The 23,951-nt window shown below is 42.7% G+C and overlaps 3 protein-coding genes, 1 non-coding gene and 1 pseudogene across 7 annotated transcripts in view; 4 read left to right on the forward strand and 1 right to left on the reverse strand.

The window, feature by feature from the left end:
* LOC144711342 (sm-like protein LSM3A) overlaps window positions 1-3,626 on the reverse strand; it is a 4,905-nt gene extending 1,279 nt beyond the window's left edge. Inside the window, exons 1-3 of one of the 2 annotated variants that reach the window (XM_078585315.1) lie at window positions 3,467-3,626; window positions 3,046-3,141; window positions 2,012-2,114 (exon numbers count right to left, since the gene is read on the reverse strand). In XM_078585315.1, the coding sequence (XP_078441441.1) occupies window positions 2,034-2,114; window positions 3,046-3,141; window positions 3,467-3,583 (294 nt within the window). In that variant the 5' untranslated portion in view covers window positions 3,584-3,626 and the 3' untranslated portion in view covers window positions 2,012-2,033. Of the gene's footprint in view, window positions 1-1,847; window positions 2,115-3,045; window positions 3,142-3,466 lie in introns of those variants that run through there. The other variant, XM_078585314.1, reaches the window with a different exon arrangement.
* A 638-nt stretch (window positions 3,627-4,264) lies between these two features.
* Window positions 4,265-5,887, forward strand: LOC144711131 (uncharacterized). Its single transcript, XM_078585053.1, has one exon. The coding sequence runs from the start codon at window positions 4,617-4,619 to the stop codon at window positions 5,745-5,747; it is 1,131 nt and encodes a 376-aa protein (XP_078441179.1). The 5' UTR covers window positions 4,265-4,616; the 3' UTR covers window positions 5,748-5,887.
* A 7,899-nt stretch (window positions 5,888-13,786) lies between these two features.
* Window positions 13,787-16,053, forward strand: LOC144711412 (protein BYPASS1-LIKE pseudogene; annotated as a pseudogene).
* A 154-nt stretch (window positions 16,054-16,207) lies between these two features.
* Window positions 16,208-22,861, forward strand: LOC144711411 (sterol 3-beta-glucosyltransferase UGT80B1-like). 3 transcript variants are annotated; one of them, XM_078585401.1, is made up of 15 exons: window positions 16,208-16,498; window positions 16,591-16,765; window positions 17,175-17,329; window positions 17,410-17,658; window positions 17,836-17,947; window positions 18,480-18,650; window positions 18,927-18,990; window positions 19,543-19,600; window positions 19,694-19,871; window positions 20,785-20,915; window positions 21,008-21,110; window positions 21,191-21,267; window positions 21,351-21,398; window positions 21,646-21,795; window positions 22,489-22,861. In XM_078585401.1, the coding sequence occupies exons 2-15, from the start codon at window positions 16,594-16,596 to the stop codon at window positions 22,687-22,689; spliced, it is 1,869 nt and encodes a 622-aa protein (XP_078441527.1). In that variant the 5' UTR covers window positions 16,208-16,498; window positions 16,591-16,593; the 3' UTR covers window positions 22,690-22,861. The 3 variants fall into 3 exon arrangements, 2 of the variants coding, with proteins under 2 accessions (XP_078441527.1, XP_078441526.1); XM_078585400.1 differs by having other exon boundaries at window positions 16,608-16,765; XR_013583540.1 differs by lacking the exon at window positions 22,489-22,861 and having other exon boundaries at window positions 16,608-16,765; window positions 21,351-21,505; window positions 21,646-21,784.
* Window positions 19,936-20,163, forward strand: LOC144711520 (small nucleolar RNA U3). Its single transcript, XR_013583576.1, has one exon. It is a non-coding gene; the product is annotated as a small nucleolar RNA U3 (small nucleolar RNA).
* Window positions 22,862-23,951: the final 1,090 nt, after the last annotated feature.

The following is a 23,951-nucleotide window of genomic DNA, read 5'->3' on the forward strand; positions in this document are numbered from 1 at the left end:
GAGTAGAAGTGGGAGAGGAATATAATTAGAGAGTGAGAGTGTGAGAATGCGAGAGGGAGAGATTGAGAGAGTGAGACTGAGACTGAGATAGTGCAAGACAGAATGCCAGAGGGAGAGAATACGACAGTGAGAGAGTGAGAGGGCAAGACTGAGACAGAGAGACTGCGAGAGTTATGGAGGAATAGAGGGAGTAGTTAAGGAGAGTAGAAGAGGGAGAGAGCAAGAGAGTGAGAGGGGGTGACAGGGAGAGCAGGAGAGGGGAAGTGAGAGGGAGAGAGGAAGAGAGAGCAGGCGAGACGGAGAGAGTTCAGTAGGGAGAGAGAGCGCGAGGGAGAGGGAGCAGGCTAGAGGGAGAGAGGGAGAGAGTATGAGAGAGAATGAGAGAGGGAGAGAAGGAGAGCCAAAGTGAGGGCGACAAGCAGAGAACGAGAGGAAGAGAGGTGAAAGCGGGAGAGAGGTTGACAGAGAGCGGGTGGGAGAAATTAAGGGTGAGAGAGGAGGAGAGGGAGAGCAGAGGAGAGGGTGAGAGAGAGGGCGAGAGAGAGAGGGCCTTGAGAAAGGAGAGGGAGAGCCGGTGACAGAGAGAGGGAGGGAGGAGGAATGGGAGAGTAGGAGAGAGATAGAGAGAAAGAAAACAAGAGGGAGAGAGTAAGAGCCGGAGAGAGGACGATATGGAAGGAGGGAGGGAGAGCGAACGAGAGGGAGGTTGAGACCGGAACAATGGAGAGAGAGACAGGGAGAGAGCGGGATAGAACGAGCGAGAGAGAGGGCTAGAGAAGTAATGGGAGAGAGGGAGAGAGGACGAGAGAGAGAGAGAGAGAGATAGAGACAGAGAGAAAATGAAAACGAGAGGGAGAGAGAGATAGGGGAAAAGAAAGCAAGAGGGAGAGAGAGATAGAGGAAAACAAAATGAGAGGGAGAGAGAGATAGAGTAATAGAAAATGAGAGGAAGAGAGTGAGAGCGGGGGAGAGGGCGAGAGGGAGGTGTTAAGAAATGTGAGAGAGGGAGAGCGAACAAGTGGAAGAATGAGACTGAAACTACGGGAGAGAGCGGGGGCAGAAAGAGAGAGAATGAGAAAGAGAGAGGGGGGAGAGGGGGCGAGAGAAAGAGAGCACGAGAAAGAGAGGGAGAGAACTAGCGGGAGAGAGGGTGAGAGAGAGAGGAGAGAGAACAACCGAGAGAGAGGGAGAGAGAAGGAGCAGGAGAGGGGGAGAGAGGACGAGAGAGAGAGAGAGAGAACAGTGGGAGAGAGGGAGAGACGACGAGAGAGAGAAAACGAGAAGGAAAGAGGAAGAGGATGAATGAGGGCGAGAAAAAGAAAGCGAGAGAGGGAGAGAGAAGGAACAGGAGAGGGGGAGAGAGGACGAGAGATAGAGAGAGAACGAGTGGGAGAGAGGGAGAGAAGACGAGAGAGAGAGAGAAAAAACGAGAAGGAAAGAGGAAGAGGGTGAACGAGGGCGAGAAAAAGAAAGCGAGAGAGGGATAGAGGGTGAGAGAGAGGGCCGGTCTTCGGTCCGGTTTCGACGTGTGAACCGGACCCGGACCGGACGGTTCGGTCAGCCCTAAAAGGGCTGACCGACGGTCCGGTTCGGTCCGGTCTGACCGAATTTCGGTCAGACCGTGTCCTTCCCTTGATGGGATGGTTATGGGACGGGTCAGTTTCGGACGACCCACAAAAAATGGGACGTGGGACCAGACAAAAACCATCTCGACTGTCCAACCATCACTATCCAACCATAGTGCACTTTGAATCTAATTTCCTCTTGTTACTAAATTTCAATAAGATTGGATCTCTGCCTCCATCCACAACTCATCTTGCAAGATTGAGAAAGAGAGAGACTTGATAGAAACCATGCTAATAAAATATCATTTTGACTGGTGTTGATGCTCTAATTATGAGTAAAGATTGTATATTTGGGCATTGCTACACTGAACTCATGAGGCAATAGAGTGAGAATGGAAAGAAAGATAGTGAATTCATTGAAACTGTGCTAACAGGGGAAGACTTACAACAGCAACCCCCTCTTACAGATTAAGCAGTCCTTAGCGGAGGGGAGACCAATATCACACCGTCACCGCGCACAAAAAGGAAAGGCATGGTGCGCCTCGTGGTCTGCAAAAGTTTCACATTTCATCATAAAAAAAAATCCCCCAAAATGTCTACTTGGACCCAACAGAGAGTTTTTAATAAGCACAAGCCCCAGGAGATTAAGTCAAGCAAGCTGAGGGTTCAAAAGCATAAAATGCCGCATTTGATTTCAAAAATCCCCCCAAAAATATCTGCCGAGACCCAACATAGTTTTCTTCATAAGCACAAATACCCAGTGATTGAGTTCCATCAAGCTGATAATTCAAAAGCAAAAAGATCATGTCGTCACTAAAAATCCCCCAAAATGTTATACTTAGACCTTACTTAGTGCTTTTGATTAGCACAAATATCAAGATATTAAGGTCCACCAAGCTGAGTTCCAAACCAAATTAATAATCATAGCTTTTCAGTTAACGCACAAATTTTCATATTTCATCCGAAAATAATTCCCCAAAATGTCTACTTAGACCCAACAAGGTGTTTTGAGTGAGTACAATCCAAGAAAGTAAGATCTACCAAGAGCGGGATCAAAAGCCCAAAATTTAATAGCTAAAATACTATTAAGGCACGAAATTTCAAACTTCATCTTTATACCCCCTCAAAATGTCTACTTAGACCCAACAGCGTGTTTCAAAGTAAGCATAAATCCTAGGCGATTAAGTTTAACCAATAGAGGGTTCAAGATATTGAAGAAAAAAACTGGTCTCAGAAAAACCAGCAGGAGAATAGATTTAAGATGTGAATTTTTGCGGAACAAGATGGTGAACGGCAAGATCTGAATTGAAGACAAAGAAGTGGTTTTTCCAATTCTGAAACTCGCATATATCTGGGGCCAACGCAGAATTTATCGACCTTATATGAAGGACATGGAGAGGCCCTCGACCAAATTTCATATTTGCACAGATTGGATGCTGATAAAGTTGAGGTAAATGCAAAAGAAAATCTAGTGGCATACCCGCACAATTTCTTCATAAGTTTCATCATCTATTTCCACCGTAGTGATGATCTCCTCGACATCTCCCAGGATCATGTTCAAATGCTGATCATAAGCCTGAAATAAAACAGCCGAACTACTCGTCACAGGGGCCAAACACGTTTGGCTATACGACAAACACGGTAACATTTTTTTTTGCGTTAATGTAGAGTAATCCAAAAAACACTCTTAAAAAACCAACATAAATCAAGGAAAAATGGAGTCAAAACTGAAAGAAAAGCGTCAAGCAGAATACGATAGAATCATCAGTCCTCGAATAAACCAGATTCCAGACACAGAAAAATTCAAATGCGGAGCAATATGAGCAGAAAGCACCAATTTTAAACCGGAAAAATACATACAGAAATGCGTCAAAGGAAAATTCTAGGGCTAGCAGACATACATGAAGCTTTCCACGAAGCTCTCTGTCAGAACGGAGCTTGACATAGATACGCTCGTCTAGGCTAAGCCTGATGAGATCGAGAGGCTCCTTCACCGTGCTGTCTTCTTCCGTCGCCATGGGAGCTCCTCTCTCCTCCCTCGCAAGCAATTTCTCTCTCTAACCTCAACTCACACTCACATTATTTATACCGTCGCCTACTCGCTATTCGGGCCTGACATTTCAATACGGCCCACCGAAAAGCCCAATAAGAATTATTTGTATTTTTTTCTGGCATTTAATTCAACGGTGGACCCAAGCCCGAGGATCATCGATCGGACGGACACAATCAGCCCATCGAAACGAATTTTATTTATTTTTCTTCGGGCCTGAAGTTTTGACACCGCCCAAATATCCCGAAAAGCCCAATAAGAATTATTTGTATTTTTTTCTGGCATTTAATTCAACGGTGGACCCAAGCCCGAGGATCATCGATCGGACGGACACAATCAGCCCATCGAAACGAATTTTATTTATTTTTCTTCGGGCCTGAAGTTTTGATACAGCCCAAATATCCCGAAAAGCCCAATAAAAGTTATTTGTATTTTTCTGGCATTTATTTAATTCAACGGTGGACCAAGGGCTCATCAATCGGACGGATACGATGAGCCGATCTATTATACTGTACCCTGGATTCGTATTTCTACGATTTTATAATGAAAACGAAATTTACGTATTTTTCTACGGCGATGGACCTGGGGGACCATTGATCGGACGGTAACGATGGACCCACCGATCAGACTCTTTATTGGACGGTCTCGACGAGTACCTGTCTTCGTCTTCACTCTCGCAACGTGTCCGCTGCAAAGCCCTGCTCGTCGCCGGCGGATTTCTACGCCTCGCCTTTGGATCTTCTTCAATAGCTTCTCTGTAATCTTTCTACTCGTTTTCGTTGTCCTTAACCTCTGATTTTTCTCCTGATCTTCCGCCGTGATGGAGACCGGCGGTCTCAGAGGAGAATTTCATCATCATTTCAGAAAGATCGATAGATCGATCCTCGGGAGTCGAAATTCCGGCCAAATCCACGTCTTTTAAGACCTAGTTTTCGCCTATTTCTCGATTTTTTGCAAATCTGTCGGTACTTCTCGAAAAAAGGGGGATTTTGATTGTAAAGATGATGCCTAGAGGTTCTTTTGGGTTACACATGCAAAGCCAGCAATATCCACTCGGATTTCAGCAATTACAGTATTCACAGAAGCCGGATAATCACCAGCTCCAAGATCCCTCGGCTAATCCCCTGTCCCAATCTCTTCAGATGGGGGATTTCAGCCATGGCAGCGAAGAAGAAGAACCCAGCGAAGAACACTCCAATGCCCACCAAAGCAAGCCCACGACGCAGTGGCACAGGATGAAGTGGACAGACAACATGGTCAAGCTTCTCATCACCATCGTCTCTTACATTGGGGAAGACGCTTCTTCAGAGGGAGGAAGGAAACTATCTCTTTTGCAGAAAAAGGGCAAATGGAAATCAGTCTCTAGTGTCATGGCAGAAAGAGGATTCTTTGTTTCCCCTCAGCAGTGTGAAGACAAATTCAATGATCTTAACAAGAGGTACAAGAGGCTGACTGACATTCTGGGAAGAGGGACTTCTTGCAGAGTTGTGGAAAACCCAGCATTGTTAGAGATGATGGATCATCTCTCAGATAAGGCCAAGGATGATGTCAGGAAGATACTCAATTCTAAACATCTCTTCTATGAGGAGATGTGCTCCTACCACAATTGCAACCGGCTACACCTGCCAGCTGACCCCTCTGTTCAACGCTCTCTCCAGCTGGCTCTGAGGAATGAGAGAGAGGAGGAAGATGGCGTTGACGGCGGCGAAGATGACGGCGGCGGCGAGAACAGCTTCTTTGCCAAGAGGGTGAAGCTCGACATCGAGTCTGAGGACCAGTATGCCATGACTGGCATTGGCTCTACGTATGTCGTCGCCTCGGATCAGGTTGGACGTCATCGGCCCAGCCAATTGGATTTGTCTCAGATGTTTCCGGAAGGTTCGGAGGCGGCGCAGGCTCAGGAACAGATGATCAGAGCTCGTGCTCTGCAGCTGCAGGAGCATCAGCTTCACATTCAGAGTCAGATGGCCGAGCTTGAAAGGCACCGAGCACGGTGGAGGCAGATGAGCCAGATGAAGGACAGGGAGCTTGATCAAATCAGGCTGGAGAATGATAAGATGAGGTTGGAGAACGAGCAGCTGGCCCTGCAGCTCAAATATAAGGAATTGAAGAGCAATCCATCTTCATCATGATCATGGGCAAGTTAATCCGCTGCTATGTTCTACCACTGACTTCATGTATCCAATTTCAGAGGAAATGGTGCGTCTTTCTTGTGCACTTTATTAGCTCTGGTTTTTTATACATCCTGCTGAGCTCCCATATCTTTATTTTAGTCTTTATTGCTATGTTCTTCGCAGTGGACACGCGCATAGTGAGCGTTTCTACTGAGAATTGCAAATCAAGGTGTTTAATCAAAATGCATAAAGTCCTCGATGGTGTGACATGGGACAGCTCATGGTATTCCATGGAAAGACCTCTAGACTTTTTAAGGGAGTCAGTAATTAAAATAGGTAGAAATCAATTTCAGTTTGAATTAGATGAAGTCTTTTAAGGAGGTAGTGAATACGGGTAGTTTATTTTTAAAAGAAATATGAGAGGAAAGATGGAGGAAAGGGGATTAGAATGATAGAAAGTAGAAGTTAATTAAGGAGATATATATATATATAAATTCATTGGGTGAGGTAGACTATTGATATAGGATAGGAGTTTAAGAGCTAGAGAGGCAATAGATTTTAAATTTTAGGAGGGTTTAAGGAATTAGATAGAGAGAGAGTTAGAAAATGATGGGGATTAGTGAGGATTAATAGTGATTTAATTATATGCTCATAAATATATATATATCTATACTACTATAATAGGAATACATATGTGCCTCTGTCCTCTGATTGGTTGACAAAAGAGTGAGAGAGAAGAGAGAGAGAGAGAGAGAGAGAGAGAAGCCTTTGTTCGGGAGGTTACGTCGTGCACAAGCGAGAGACGCATCGAAGGGGTTCCAAGCAACGGCCATATGAGAAGAAAAATGGAGGTTATGAACTGCCATATCAAAACAAAAAGAACGAAAAACAGTCCCAATGCATTGCGATCACGGAGCAAAACGAAAAAACCGAGTACGTCTTAACCAGTATCGGCGAGAAGGAACGGAGCCTACCACGGAAGGCGGTCTGATCGACGAGCAGTGGGCCGAAGAAAGATACCAATGCAAAGATCAAGAACAAGAAGACTACAATCATGGAGATAACCACCGGAGGCGAAAGGCCAACGATCCACCAGCGCTCTCTCCGTCGTCGCTTCTTGAAAGACATCCTGAGATAGCGACTGTTCATCTTCGCCGGCCACCAACAAAAACTCTCACAGATCAAAGAGGAGAGATCGAGATCTTCTTCTTTCTTTTCTTCTTCGAGCCTTTAATGGCCCGCGAGAGTGCTCAGATTTTGTTCTCAGTAATTCGATTAAACATACATTTCATGTTTTATGCTGTGTATAGTTCGGTCAGGAGCGCAATTCATTTTTAGTTTTCAAAATTTTGATCAGAAGTGCAATTCGAAGTTAGTTTTCAACGATTCGATCGGGAACGCAATTCAAATTTCATTTTTTTATGATTTCAATCACAAGCGCATTTTGAGTTAATTTTAGAGGATTCGATCAGAAGCGCAATTCAAATTTCGTTTTCAACTATTTGCAATTCAACTATTCATTTTCAACTTCGGAGCAGCCTCAGAAGAATCAACCACGGTCTTCATCGTCCTCAAGTCAACCGCCACTTCCTTCTTCTCCCCCACCCATTTTTCCTCGCCCTATCTACAGTTTAGGGTTAGCGACGAGACCACAGCCTTCTAATTGCTCAGGGCTCCTTCTCCGGCACGTTGTCGATTTCCTTATGGATTCAAGTTGTTTGCGATAATTAGATCAGAGGCACAATTCTAAATTAGTTTCCAAAATTTGGATCGGATATAATTTAAATTTCGTTTTTGATAATGCTTTCAGAAGCGCGATTTTAAGTTAGTTTTCGAAGATTCGATCGGACACACAATTCAAATTTCCTTTTTAAGAATTCGATCAGAAGCGCAATTCAACTTTATTTTTTGAAATTTCGATCGGACATAATTTAAATTTCACTTTTGAAAATGCTCTAAGAAGCTCAATTTCAAGTTAGTGTTCTAAGATCCGATCGGACACACAATTCAAATTTCCCTTTTAGGAATTCAATCAGAAGCGCAATTCAAGTTTTGTTTTCGAATGCGATCTGGGTAGCAATTCAAATTTTGTTTCATATAATTCGATGAAAGGCGTAATTCTAATTTAGTCTCCAAAATTTCAATCGGACATAATTTAAATTTTGTTTTTGAAAATGCTATCTGAAGTGCAATTTTAAGTCAGTTTTCGAATGTCCGATCGGGCACACAATTCAAATTTCCCTTTTAAGAATTCGGTCTGAAGCGCAATTCAAATTTAGTTTTTGAAATTGTGAGAATTGCATTGATACTTAAGAATTTTGAAATTTGTCTCTACCCCAAGCGAGCATTGCGAGCGAGCCACACTAGTATATTAAATTAAGATTAGGGGTAGATTCTAGTGATAGAATACAGTTAATAGTATTTACATATTTAATAGGTAATTTGAAATATCTTTTACAATATAAAATCAAGAGAAAAGTAGGATAAAATAAGAGAAACATATTAATGCCCGTTAAGGGTTCGATTAAATACCTCAAAGAGGTGGATCAGCGCAACAAATGAAAAATTGACTTCAGCATGGATTTAGATTAAATGTAATTCTACTACAAGGAAAAAATTTAAAATTTCTAACTAATAAATTCAGATCCATCGCCATAAGCAAATTTTGATGGACGGAGGATGGGGGCATCATTTGCTGTCCCCCAAGCTTTTCGTGTGAACCAGTTGTCTACCTCTTTGCTGGCACAGTTCTTGAGTGCTTTATAGCTCCTAGGACGTTGTCTTGGGCGTTTGAAGTGATCGGAGAGGCGTCATGCGTGCCCTCTAGTTTATCTAGCTAGCAGAAGGGTCTCTCATCATTGATATAGAATTCTGACATAAGATAATCATTTAGGGTTGAGAAGACCCTCTTAACATTTAGGAGAGACCCTATAACTAATGGTAGGTCTTAGAAGTGGTATGATGCCCGTTGGATGGCTTATGGGCCCCCCTCCCTTTTGCTAGAATCCATTATTAGGCTCATAGAGATGACAATCAGGGGTCAAGATGGACAGATCTGCCCCTTGCCTCTCAATATTCTTATCAGCCTTCACGACCAGTCAATACCTGCAAAAGATTGTCAAACAAAATTATGTACTTTAAATTTTGCCATCTAATCTTCATTTAGAATGTCATACGACTATATCAACATAATTAAAATACACCTTCCATGATGGAGGCTTTAGGATTAGTCAGCTTGAAACCTGACCATATTATCTAGCTTCTTTACTAATTATTGCATCTCGTCAGGTCGTGGTACTTCTTTTCTCTTTTTGGCCCAGCCCGAATTAGAGCTACAAGAAAACAAGGAAGCTTTCATCGCGTATTTGAAAAAAATACAGAATTTGGGTCCTACATAAATGTTGTAGCCACGTCATATATTTGAGTAAAAACTGCCATATTTTGAGCAAGCACTGTGTTTCCTACTTCTGTTGTGGACCCCTATGCTTGCTTTGTGGGACTTTGTGAAGTTGATACTGCCTTGCGCTTGTGCTGCTTATGAACCAACACCTGTTGGCTGTAGCTGGTTTGAGCACTCTAGATTGGCTGCCTTACTGCCAACTTGAGAGTTGTTTTCCCTTGCTGGCTTAGTTGCTAGGCTACATCCAATACCCCATTTTTTCTCTTCTCACTTCTTATTTTTCTTAACTTGGAATTAAACCAAGTAAAATATAAAATAACGCACTAGAGAAAATAATTAATCCCATTAAATTTAATAATGTTAAAGCATACTGGGAATGAGAATTATTGGGATATTAAATTATGTAAAAATTATAAAAAATTTTGATGTGATGTTTATAATGAGGTGTGTGTGAAGGTGCAATGACCTAATGAATCATGACGAGATCATAATACATTGGTCGCTAGTCTGTAAACATGTATTCTAAACATTTCTATTCAATGCATAATCGAGATGGACATCAAACTATTTAGATATAATAACACTGATTGATCCTACAAATATGATAAGTATAGCTGATCACATGGCTATTAGTGTGGAGACATTAAGAGCAAATAATGGGTGCTCTTTAGAGAAAGAGTTCACTAAATTGATCCAAATAACCCTTGAATGGTACTAAATAGTTTACTAAATGTATATCAGGTTGATTCATATTACGGTTGTGTAAGTGATCCATTTGGCACACATATCTAGGCCCGTGTATTAGTCTACTTAAGGACATAAGCGACCCCCAATAACCTTTATTGGCCTTCCAAATCAATTATACAACTGTGACATATACATTAATTAACGTCGGAACGATTTAACCCAATCGATAGGTTGAGTCTCCAACATGTGGGGTGCCAAGCTACACCTTGTGCTTTAAAAGATACAAAGGAGTGTGTATTGATTCACTCATATAACCTATTTGTCATCAGTTATCGTGTACATATAATCTCTCATCCGCTTGACGCTCCTAAGATGACTTAGGGTATGGTCAATTGTCAAACTCTAATCGGTCATCTGAGTTAGTACTGATACATTTGGAAATCATCAGAGATATCTCCTTTGATATTTCTCTGCCTTGGCCAAGGACTTCATTGCATTGTCTTCCTTGAGCTGTCTCCTCTTATATCAAGGGTGGACGATTCCATCTTGACTACTCAATCATCTTCGTGCTTCTTGATTCACTGGAGCTGAAACCGTTTGGAATCCCATGATTAAGGATGTGTAGGTCATAGTCAAAGTACAACTGTCCGTCTACAAGATGTCTTTGGTGTCTTAGGTCTAAGGACCACTTACACAACCGTGACGTAAGTCAACTTGATTTAGAGTTTGATATAATATTACTCAAGGATTCATACGGATCAATTCAGTGAACTCTTTCCACTGAATAGAACCTAGTGTATATCCTTAGTGTCTCCGCACCAATGGCTAAGGGACCAGCCACGATCATCACATGAGTGAGGCTAGATAGTGTTATTCTATCCATCTACTTCGGTGTCCCTCTCGCGTATCCTTCAAATAGGAATATTTAGAATATATGCTTAAAGACTAGTGATCTCCATATTACGATTTCATCATAATTCACTAAGTCCGATCATGTACTCATGGACTTCATTATAAGCATCATATGAGCACTATAGTGAATATGTTGTATTAATGAACATGGAACAAGGTGTGGAATGTGTGATTGGCTTATCGGCCACATATATATCCATCAATGGCCACGGGACCGACCATACTCATCATACGAGTGAGACTAAATAGTTGCTATTCTATCCATATACTTCGATGTCCTTCTCGAGTATGCTTCGAATATGAATGTTTAGAGCACACGCTTAAAGACTAGTGATCTATGTACTACGATATCATCATAATTCACCAAGTTTGATCATGTATTCATGGACTTCATTATAAGTGTCACACGTGCAATACGATGAATATACTCTTATCAATGAACATGGAACGAGATATCAAATGTGTGATTGGGTTGCCGACCACATATACTTCTATCAATGAGGTAATGTGTTTTTTACATAGGTTGCACGACCAATTACACAGGTTGCAATTCCACGCCATGCTTAGAGAAATTGATGTAATTAAATAAAATGAGAATGGCGAGAGTAGTGGAGGGAAATTGATGCATGACGGACCGCAGACGTGGCCCCGAGAGAGAGAAAGAGGTGGGAAAGAGGAGAGAAAGAAAGAGAGAGTTAGAGGAATAGTAGCGCTACTGTGAGAAGAAGAAAGAAGGCGTTAATGAGAGAGGGGGAAAAAAAAGAGAAAAACGAAGAGAGAGAGAGGTCTGGTTATAACAAGCGTGGATGTGGGAGATAACGAGAGAAATAGAGAAGATAGAATGAGAGAAAATAGAGAAGATAGAAAGAGAGAGAATAGAGGAGAGTGTGAATGATAGGCGTGTGGTCAAGAGAAGAATTAGGCGACAGAAGGAGAGGGGGCAGGCGGGGGGGGGAGAGAGAGAAGGGGTGCGTGATAGAGAGATAACATCAGAGAGGGAACTCGCCGAGAGGGACAGAGAGATCTAAAGAGAACTAGAAAGAGAGAAGATTGAGAGAAATAACTGGAGTAAGAGAGAGACAATTCAGAGAGGGGGTACGACAGAGCGAATGAATGATGGAGAGAAGGAAGGAGATTGCCGATGGATAAAGGAGAGAGACGGAAATTAAGAGAGAGCCCGGCAGAGAAAGAGAAACAAAGAAGAGAGAAAGCGAACAAAAAGTATCACAGGGAAGAACGGGAAAAGAGAGGGTGATTGAGAGAGAGAACGGGAAGGAGGGAGAGAGACGAGAGAGAGAACGGGAAAAGAGAGAGCGATGAGAGAGAGAACGGGAAAAGACAGAGAGATTGAGAGAGAGAACAGAAAGGAGAGGACGAACAAGAAAGAACTATGAAGAAAGACGACTTTGAGAGAGACGGGAAATAAGAACGTGAATGAGAGGGGAACCCAGAAAGAGGGAGGATTGAGAGAGTTAACGGGGAAAGAGAGATCGATTGAGAGGGAGAAACAGTCCGTCGGAGGAGAAAGAACGGCCCGATAGAGATAAAGATCAATGAAGATGGCAGCAGGAGGGCTTCCCCTCGGCGACGGCGGCGGCGGCACTTCCGGCGGCGACAGCGGCGGCTGAGGAGAAACCGATGGGCGAGATTTCCTGAAGTAATCTTTTCTTCAAATTAAAATCACCATCCAAAACATTGAAAGTTTTGGGATCTTATAGATCCATAGAGGGAAAGAAGAAAGTTTGAATCGTGGGGGAAAGAAGAGGGTGCCGGCGGTTGCTACTCCAACCGCCATGAACGTGCAATCTTCATCGTGCAATCTCCACCAGAAATAAGCAAACCTAGACGAGGTCCTAATTCACGAAGATGCTGCATAATGCAATGCAAAAGGGGTAAAGTGATGAAAATCTTTGTGGCTACCAAGCTAATCACATATTTTGCATGTTGTTCAATTTTTGCTGATGCAATATAGTCATACAATGCACTTCTGATGGCCATAATGTAGATCGTTAATATACGGTGTGACTAAGTGAATTATAATGAGATGACAAAACGAATAGCAAATAATCCTTAAACATGTGTACTAATTTTTCAAATTTAAAAGATGGTTGAGATGAACATCAAAATATCATAATCTCATATACCATCTATGACTAATATCATAACCGTTAGTGCTGAGCATTGAGAAAAAATGAGTGATCCTTAGTAGAAAGAGTTCATTAAATTAATACACATGAATCCCTAGTTAGTAATATAACTAATTAGAAATTTTTTTTTTTTCGTGTCACAATTAGGTAAGTGATATTTAGACTTGAGACACCAGATAAATTATGTGGGTGGATGTTTGTGTTTTGACTATAAGTTGCAGGTTCATATTCACGAAAGAGGAACATGGATAATCAACAAATTGAATAGAATTAATGACCAAGATAAAATCATGCGAAGACATATATTATAATGTCAAGTGAAGCAATACGAAACAATATGTCCATCATGGAGTCTCCTACGAAATTATCATGTCATGACATTTGGATACCTAAATCAACAAAATAAATTACTAGATCTCTCGTAAGCACGTCTAGACATTTGACTTAAGACGTAAAACCTGATGCATTATAGGGAGACAACCCAAAAACCCAGATTCAAGTTTTTTCTCCATATATGGCGGTGGTCACTTATAGAACCATCACTTTTCAATTCTGTATTCTCATGGAAAGCTATTTGGTTTTAGTGAACCGCAAGAAATCTTAGTAACAAATCCATTGTAGATTACCCTAAGAAACTGAATTTTTCACTTCGTTACTCTCCTCTTATTTGCAGCCAATCTTAATTCCACAAATGGATTAGATTCATGCATTGCCCCAACACTTCCTGAGTTTCAAATAACTGTTATTAAAATTAATGACGTATATTTCACTCCTTTTTGCATAAATTTGTAAACTCAAAGGCCCATATAATATGGGCCTTGAGAAGCCCAACAGAAACCCAAAAAAACCCAACATTTTCAGCCCACTTCCTCCACAAGCCCTAAATTACACCCCTCGGCCACATTCATCCCAGTTTTCCGCCGCCAGAGTCCCGACTTCACTCTACTTCGATGCTTCAATCTTCTTCGCCGACGAACTTCGATCTTCTCCCCAATCTATCCATCTAATCTTCGTCAGTCGTCGCGATCTCTTCTCCGTAGATTTTCCTCGGTATTTTCAGTTTTCCATCAACTTTTCGTTTCCCCCAATCCCCATTTACTCCCCCTGTACTTGCGTTTTCTACTTCTGTAAATACGATAGATATCAAGATGTATCATCTGAAGCGAGATCCGTTGTTTTTGCTTTAACCTACTACATTTCCGATTAGATCTGTATCCGATTTCAAATAAGGGTTTCGAAATCTTCATCAATTGCTTTGAAAAATGTTCTTCGATTACGCTGCCCGATGATGGAAAAACTCACAATTGGAGCAGTGTCGCGGGGTTTCTCTCCTCCTCTCGCTATCCCTCTCTCTCCTTCACCGCCATCTCCACCGTCGATTCACACTCCGCCTCCATCCATCGCCGCCATCTCCACCGTTCATTCCCCCAAGCGCGATCTGGAAGAAACCCCGTCGTCCACGCTGCCGTGATTGCACAAAGCTATGAGATCTGAGGGCAGCCCACAAATTCGTATTTGGATTTATTAATTACGTTTTACTTTTAATTAATTCGACCACCGAGTCAACGAGTCCGCGTAGTGATACTGGGCCGATCCATGGGCGGGGCAAGGCCTGGTTTATTACTTTGTTTATAATTATTTTGTTTTTAGAAATGGGTTGATAATCGGAGCTCAGGAGTTAGCAGTTGGTTAACGTTATTAAATTAATAATCGTCTTTAATGCTGGCAAGAATGGGCGGTCCACGGCGAGCAGCCGGACCGGGCCGGGGCGAACTGGTCAACCGTCAACGGGCCCACCGCCGCGGTTCGCCGTCCCATAAATAGCCCCTTACCCGCGTTTAGTGTTCATATCTCCGACGATCCCAAAAATTAGGGTTTCGCCGATCGCAATCTCCGAATCGAAGAAGATTTCTAGCTGATCTTGGATGTGAGGATGCGCGGAAGCGATTTCCACGGTTCTTCGCTTGGCCGATCGATCCTTAGCATGCGCCGCGAGCAAATCCACTCTTCCATGGACGCCGCTCGCGAAATCGCCGCCGGATCGAGTTCATATCAAGGGATTGAATCGTTCCAGCGCCTGGTGGCGGAGATTTTCAACGATCTATCCTCCGGTGATGATCTTCTCTCGCTTTCTTGGATTCAGAAGCTCTTAGATGCTTTCTGCAAGTGCCAGGAGGCGTTCAAGAAGATCTTGAACGGAAGCGAGGCAGCCGCGCAGCGGCCTCCTCTCGATCGCCTGGTTGCGGAGTTCTTCGAACGCAGCGTCAAGGCTTTGGACATCTGCAATGCGATCCGAGACGGAATCGAGCAGGTTCGCGAGTGGCAGAAGCATTTGGAGATCGTTCTCGTGGCGCTCAATCCCTCGCAGAGAGCCTTCGGCGAGGGACAGCTCCGCCGAGCGAAGAAGGCGCTAACCGACCTCACGATCGCCATGTTAGACGACAAAGCCGCGGACGCGGTCGTCTCTCAGCGTAATCGCTCCTTCGGCCGCGCGAACAACTCCGGCAAGGAGACCCCCCGCGGTTCTCACTTCCGGTCGCTGTCTTGGAGCGTGTCCCGGTCCTGGTCGGCTGCTCGGCAGCTTCAAGCCATCGCCAACAACCTCGCTCCGCCGAAGAACAACGAGATCGCCGCCTCGGAAGGCCTCGCCGTCGCCGTCTACACCATGAACACCGTCCTCCTCTTCGCGATGTTCGCGCTCGTGGCTGCAATCCCCTGCCAGGACCGCGGGCTGCAGATCCACTTCTCCGTTCCCAGAACCTTCCCCTGGGCCGGCCCCGTAACTCTTCTCTCCGATCGGATCTTGGAGGAGTCCAAGAAGAAGGACCGGAGGAACTCCAGCGGGCTGTTAATGGAGATCCACGACTTGGAGAGATGCACCAGGAATCTCGCCGATTTCACCGATCCTGCTCAGTTTCCTCTGGGGACGGAGAAGGAGGCCGAGCTACGCCGATCCTTGATCGAGCTCTCCAATCTCTGCAACTCTTTCAAACACGGGCTCGGCCTTCTCGAACGCCAAGTCAGAGACGTGTTCCACAGAATCATCCGCTATCGCACTGATTGCGGCTGCCAGCCTTGATCGGAAATTTCTCGAGAGATAAGTTCGCCAACCTTGTAATTTCTGTATCTATTCATCTTCATAGAATTCAAAATCATCTCGGCTCTTCCCTTTTTCCCATCTCACTGCGTAGATATTGTTTGCTATTTGTTGTCGGCAGCTTGCGAAATCGATAGTGATGATCATGTGAGCGTATTAATGATGTAAGTGGGCCGACGGGCTCGGGCTAAGTCGCTTAGAACCATAGAACATCGGGAAATATTCTTCCGGATCTTATAATCTCGGGTCGTAATTAAGTAAAAATCAAGCCGTAATTACTGACTTAAAGCGTCGCTAATTTATCCATTCCTCGCTATTTACCGAGTGTCGCTAATTTATACAAAGTCTATATTTGGCGGTGTTCGTATTTGGGAACGTTTTTTTTTTGTTTTCTGGGGTTTTCGGCGGCATGAACCACGCGCGCGCGACTTGACTTTTTCGGTTGATTTTCGGGGGTGGAGCGTCGCTCGTTCTTCCGATCAATGAACGAGCGATTTGACCGGTCGGTAGAAGAGTTGACGAGAAGGTACCGACTCGCGCTGTCGAATCTCTTTATTTTGCTTCGTAGTTTGGAATTCCTGGACTATAGATATTGCTTTCGCTGTTCTACTCGTTTAGCCTATGGCTTGTCGCAGGACGGGCGATTATGATGATTCGATTAGGTCGCCGGACGAGGTGAGCGGATCGGGAGTCGGTGCAGGAGAAATTTCGACGGATTTTGATTTTGAAGCTGTCGATCGAGGGGAGAGCCCTGTTCCGCGCTATTTCTCTGATCTGGCGATCTCTTCCAAAGGTTTGAAAACAAACTGTTTCGTTATTTCGAACGGCGTGGGGTTAATAATGGTATCCAACGGGTTTTTTTTGTTTTGATTCACGTTCTTTACGGTTTAGTTAAGCTTGATCTGAGATCGCATGATCCCATTATGATGAAACATGGAGGAAAAATGACGAAATGATTAATCTTCACTAGTTCTCGTCTGTAGTTCGGATATCTCAATCGATCTTAAAAATGATCGTTAAAGTGAAGTTCGGCCTTCATTTACTTCCACAAATCTTTTTCATTATGCTAAGCGTTGTAGATTCTTTTGTGTCGAGAACTGTTATATATTTGCGTTTTAATTTGTGTTCAGAACTTATTTCTATGAGTTAACGGTCTATGAAAGGACAGAGAAAATCTCATTCTGTCATAATCATCTATTTAGATTTGGAATATATCAAAACTGCTCCTAGACGCTCCAACAGCAGTGAGCGACCGAGTGCAAAGCAACAGTTTATAGTGTCCCAGTTGAAGAATATTGGGAAAAGTGAAATCTCTTCTTACGATTGGAAGCTTGACAAACTTTCTGCCAGTGAAAAGGTGTGTGCCAGTGAATATTTACTTCCATCTCTGTCTTTCCTCCCTCTGTGTCCGCTTAAACTCTTTTTCAAATTTTCCAGCAAAATATTGTAGAAAATTTGGTGAAGACCCAAAAGGATGGTGTAATTCATGTTGATGTTGCCCAAGACGTTCCTGTGGCTTCAGAACTTCTTGAGATTGATTCTATTGATTCAGTCTTTCTGGATGTTCCCAGTAAGACTTCATCAGATTTATTAACAAAGCCCATTCCAAGATTGACTATTGTGATGCTAGTTGTTGGAACCAGAGGAGATGTTCAACCGTTTGTGGCGCTGGCGAGAAAACTTCAGGTATGCTCACCTTTCATTTCATGGTTTGTTTCGTCGTTCATCTCGTCGTACTTTGAACCCCGAATAATTATTTTATAGTATTTTAATTTTTGATTAGGATATTTCCTATTCTAAAACGTACTGTTGATCTTTTTATATTCTAATATTTTCAAAATTTTCTTTATCACTCTTGGACAGGAATTCGGACATCGGGTCAGGTTAGCGACTCATGCTGACTACCATTCATTCGTGAAGTTAGCTGGGGTTGACTTTTATCCGTTGGGTGGCGATCCACGGATCTTGTGTGGATGTAATGATCTCTCATCAATAATCATAACCGCTGATTTTTCCTGAAAAAAATAGTTACGTGTAATTTTATTATACCCTGGATTGCATCGATCCTGGAGACTTTTATAGTAAATGGGTAACTTTTAAATGGCTGAATAGGAAATATGCAAAAGTTTCATTCTTAAATGTATAATGCTAGCTGCGGACTTCTATTTTTGGGCTTCATTATATTGTTGTTATTTATACTAACCTTAACTCACGTTGGTGTTATTGAAGTAATCGAACTTGTTTGTTTCATTCACTTAACTGGCGAGGGTTTCGGTGGTCCAGAGGGACACATAAAAATGTCGCTTTTCTTCTTACAGTTGGCATCAATGCTGCCTCTGATGTTAAAATTAAAAAAAGTTAAAACGTTTTCAAGTAGAAGCATCAAAGAAGTACACCTTCGAATTTCCTTTATTCTTTAAGATCTTGGACTAATTCAGATCTTGGAGGGATGGAAAGCTATTTGCTTTCCTTCTTTGGGTCTGATGCTCACTCTTTTTGCTATACAGTTATGGCCAGAAATAAAGGTCTTCTAACGTCTGCTCCGGCAGAAATATCCATACAGAAGAAACAGATGAAAGCAATTATTCATTCACTACTACCCGCATGCACAGAACCTGATCCAGACACGGGAGTTCAATTCAAAGCACAGGCTATAATTGCGAACCCTCCAGCTTATGGTAATGATAATAGTTTTCGTTCATCAGTATGACCACGACAGATTAATTGTTTATGCCGTTCGACTCAATTAATATTGATTTTCACAGACGGTTGAACTGTCAAGCAAAAAAATCGTTGTATTTACGTTATCGAGAAAATCTGCTTTTACTTAAACCTGAAAATTGCTGTTGCGTTCGAAAATAGCAATCTTCTTGAAAGAATTTGAATCCAAGGTTTTCTTGTTTAATTTTTATGTTCTAAGATGACACTTTTGGAACGATCATCCCATCCTGCAGGCCACGCGCATATTGCTGAAGCTCTTGGAGTTCCGATACAGATATTCTTCACGATGCCTTGGACGTGAGTGTTCAAATTTTTCTGCGTTCAACGTCAGCCTACATCTCGTTACTGGACATGATTTGATGTGCATCTACTTTTATTTATTCTACTCATTTCTTTTGTGAAGAAAAAGAGGGAAGATCACCCGAAATTGGTGATCAACCAGATTTATTCTTCTCACACATTTTAGCTGGAGTCATAATCAACTTATAATGGCTCGTTGATATGTAACATTGAAAATTAAATATCAAGTTCACGCTTTCAAGCAATTCATCACGTGTCTCTTCTTGTCGCCACTTAACTTACCTTGAGAAATGTGGAACGTTTTTTGACATGCCTTTTAAAATGAAATCGTACTTGGCGGGCACATGCATTTAATCCTAAATTATGTGCAAAGGCACTCTCTTTTTACGTGGCCAGTAAGAAACCCCACACAGAAATCGATCAAGAGAACCAAGGGTGCCTTTAGGTTCTTGCTGCCGCCATCCCGTGTGATTTTCATCAATACATATCAATTTTGGACTCCTGCACCAACCTTTTTTTCTTTTATTATGCGCTTACGAACTTGTGCAGGCCAACGAGCGAGTTTCCACATTGTTTTCTCCGAATTCCGCAGAGCGTTGGCTACCGGGTATGTTCATCTGTTTTTGGCTTAAGAGTTTTGGTCCACATTTTAAGTGTGTGATGATTATTTTCTCATGTCTCCTTTAATCTTCGAATTCAGCTATCCTTTCTTCTAGTGGACCTTGTAATTTGGTGGGTCTTGGGGGATCTTATAAACGACTTCAGAACTAAGACACTGAAGCTATCGCCAGTGGCATACTTCAGCACTTATCATGTATCGATCACTCATTTGCCCACAGCATACATGTGGAGCCCTCACCTTCTGCCGAAGCCTCATGGTAGGTGGCCAATATCCTAATTCAAGAAAAAATTTTGTTTTCTTTTTTGGCTGAATTTACTAGAAAGACCCTACTTGAATAGGATCTGTTCTATAGGCTCGTACAACTATATCCTTTAGCACAAGGAAGATAGACCACCAACTCTGGTTGATGAGGTGTGGTCTTGTGGTCTGAACGTGAGTGTGTCAACCTGCGACCTGCTTCTGCGGCCGCGGCGATGCAGACAATCGTACCTCCCTCCTCCTCATAAAAGGATTGGGATGACCACAGAATTATAAAATTCTGTCAAAATATATATACTAGGAAAACCCGATTGATATTTTGGGAGGGGGTCATTGAAATAAAAGGTTTCTGAGCCCAAACAATCAAGATTTACGAATTCCATACAGTAGTTAATTATTGCGTGGAATTTGACATTAATCTTTTTACACTATTCATGTTTTTATCACTCTAACTTTTTTTTGAAAGAATTTTATCAAACTGACATGAAAACGCATTCCTAAAATTGAATAATGGACGGTATCGAATTTCTGTGTTTTCAATGCGGAAAATAGAACATTCTTGTTAGAATTTGGCAGCAATCAATGTACAATTCATTTTCTTCACACTAACGTGGAAACGCATTCCGGAAATTTAATAGGCGGTATCCATTTCTGTTTTTTCAATGCGGAAAATAGTAAATTCCTGTATGGAATTACTCTGTAATCCTCTGCAACACAATAAATTTATAATCCATTTTGAATATTTAAGATTGTGCGGTATCAATTTTCTGTTTTTTAAACGCGTAAAACATTGGCGCAATGCTGAAAATTGTGGAGAATTTCACATTCTTAATGAAAAATCTGAAAGTTCTTATCACATTCTTTATGGAAATGAAACATTACCTTCATGCTGAAAGACTTGGAGTTCGCAGATTGGGGTCCACTGGTAGATGTTGTCGGCAACTGCTTCTTGGATCTTGGCTTGGATTACCGACCAACAAAAGAGCTCCGGGAGTGGCTAGAGGGTGGGCCAAAACCCATTTACGTTGGCTTCGGCAGCATGGTGAGCCAAAATAGGCAGTCAAGGCTATATATTATCCAGATGACTTGTGATGATTTTCGATGCTCAATCTTGTTTTCAAAATCTGATTTAAGCCACTCGAAGATGCGAGCGGAACATTTGAGATGGTCATTGCCGCGCTGAAGCAGACGGGTCAGAGAGGAATAATCAGCAAGGGATGGGGAAACCTCGTGACCAGTAAGGAATTCCCTCTGCTTTAAACGCTAATCTAGAAAAATATTATTCTGATTGGGATATCTTAATATTTTCTTTTCTAGCCCAGGCGATTTCAGATGAGATTTATCAGATCGAGGAGTGTCCACACGAGTGGCTGTTCCTGCGATGCACTGCACTTGTGAGCCCTCCTTAATCTCCAATTAGCTATAACTTGAGAGGATTATTTTATCATTGAACTCAAACTACATTTTATCCTTTCAGGTTCATCATGGTGGAGCCGGGACGACAGCAACGGGGCTCAGGGCTGGGGTACATCCTCATCTCCTCCTGTCATCTTTAGTAGCCCGTCAGCGTCATTGTCTCTAGACTTGAATGACGATGACAATTTCCTCAATGTCTCTCGTCCTCCGAGCAAGGTTAACAAAGGGACAACAATGATTTTATTATTTCATCATCGTCATCCCCCGTTCCTGACAACGATTAGTGTGAGTTGTCGTTGGCATCGGTCGGGAATATCCGTTACCCTTACCTTAGTTTTCTTCAATGATTTCGCCAGTGTCCGACGGCTGTGGTGGCTTTCTTTGGAGACCAATTCATCTGGGGCGAGAAGATCCACGAAAAAGGCTTGGGACCGCTGCCGATCCCAATCTCTCAGCTCAACGCGGAAAACCTTTCCAAATCCATCAGATTCCTGCTTAATCCCGAGGTACGCTCTAATCTAGACATGGTTCTGCAGTGTGGCGTGAATTTTCACACCAAGTGTGTGAAAATTTGGTTGCAGCAAATTCCCTGTTCGATGTGCTGTGCAATTTTTGGGCAGAAATTCGCACCTTACACCGCATAATTGGGAAAAAGAAGAAGAAAGTAGAACGAAGAATTGGAGAGGAAAGAGGGAAGAAAGTAGGCGAAAATAAGAAGAGGAGAGGGAGAGGAGGAAGAGAAGACATGAAGAGAAGGAAAGAGAAGAGAGGAAGAAATTAGAATGCAGAATTGAAGATGAAGATAGGAAGAGAAGAAGAGTAGAGGGGGAGAAGGGAGAAGAAAAGAAATGAATAAAAGAAGACAAAGAAAAGGGAAGAAAGGATTTGTGAGGAAAAGGGGAAGGGAAGAAAAGAAGAGAGAATAAGAAAGAGGAAATGATCAGGCCCACCCTGTCGGAATCGCTGTTGCTGGGATCACATATTGTCGGCTGTTTTGGTTTTTTTATTTGGTTTTTATTTTTGTTTTACTAAAAACAAAAATCGCTGTTTTTGTTTTTTATTTGGTTTTTATTTGATTTTATGAACAATGACAGTAAACTCAATAATCTTAACCTCTGACTAGATTTTCAGTCACCAACTGCAAATTTCTCTGATCAGATCAATGAAAGAGAGCCTTCATTCGTTTTTTTCCTGTCCAGGTGAGGAGTCGTGCAGCCGAGTTCTCCGAGCTGATTGCGGAAGAAGATGGCGTCGGAGCCGCCATGGAAGCCTTCCACCGCCATCTACCGCCGCAGATGCCGATCCCGCAAGCGACCGATGATGGTGACGAACACGCCATCGGACTCTGCTCGTTCCTTGCCCAGGTGAGAAGGTGGTGCTGCCTTCCATTCCTGCCGTAGCGTCTCTGAGGTTCGCATTCAATTAAATTTTTTCAATCCAATTTCTTCATTCATTGCTTGCCTAGCAGATCCATGTGAATATATTCCCTGCCTTGTAGAGAAAACGGGCTTTATCTTTTTCCATGTTTGAGCTTCTTCAATCAAATAGTTCCATTTTCTTAATTTCTACCAATACTTAAGATGCCTACTGATACGATCCTTCACCCCAAAAGGTATCTTAGGAAGTTTAGCCCACTAGGGGCATTTTAGTCATTTCATGTTTAGGGTAGATTGCTTATATTTCTTATAAATGTGTAGCCCTCCCTTGAGGAGGGCAGTCAAGACTTTGGTAAGATTGGCCTCTTGTCTCATTATCTCGATCCTCCTTGTCTCGGTCCCGTCCCCTTGAACGTCCATCAATCCCCTATCCCCGTGATCGTCTCACCGGACCTTCAGCTGGCTCCCATCCAATCCGATCCTTACCCTTGCCGTTCGGTTCTCTTCTAGTCTCCAACAATCCCCGTCCCCGCGATCGTCAACCCTTCACCACGTCATCAGGTGGCTCGTCCCTGGTCGATCCCTCCCCTGTCTGTTCAACCCCTCCTATCATTCCCGTTTCGACTCTCCTACCCCGGGAACGTCTACTTGCCTCGCCCTCTACCCTCCTTCCAATATGAACCTAGATCAAGGTTCTTATCATCTACTTAGGGATATGCATTGGGGAGCATGTCTGACATTGATGATAATGTTGATGAAATCATGTAGTCCCTAGCATTTGTCACCATTTAAATTTCCTCATCTAATCAACTGATATGCTATATAATTTACATTAAGGAATGTGTATTGATGTTTCGGAGGTTCGAGAATCTATTAAAGGTTCCAAAGGCGTGGCAAAAGGAGCAATTTATGAGGTAAATGAGGCACAACTTCAGAAATATGCACATTTATTAGCAGAAGTAACATCAACAAATCGAAGGGGTGAAGTGAATAAGCATTCTACAGAAAAGCTAAAGTAAAGAAAAATGTAGAAGTCAAAGAAAAAAGTAAATGAGAAGTGGTGATTTCATCTGGTCCTTGCTTGCTGTGGTAGAGGAAGCTTCTGGATTGCCTTATCAGCCAGATAGTAAGTGATATTTATTGGAAAAATGAAATTGCAATGTGACATTTCGTTAGTAGTGTAAACCGGGTTGACAGAGGTTCTGATTTTAATCAGAAATATGGAAGATTGCTTGAGACTCTGTCAGGTGGTGGAAGAGGAAAGCGATAGCTTCGAGTCCTAGCAA

The sequence above is a fragment of the Wolffia australiana genome, chromosome 13 (assembly GCF_029677425.1).
Source record: "Wolffia australiana isolate 7733 chromosome 13, ASM2967742v1".
Classification (NCBI taxonomy): Eukaryota; Viridiplantae; Streptophyta; class Magnoliopsida; order Alismatales; family Araceae; genus Wolffia; species Wolffia australiana.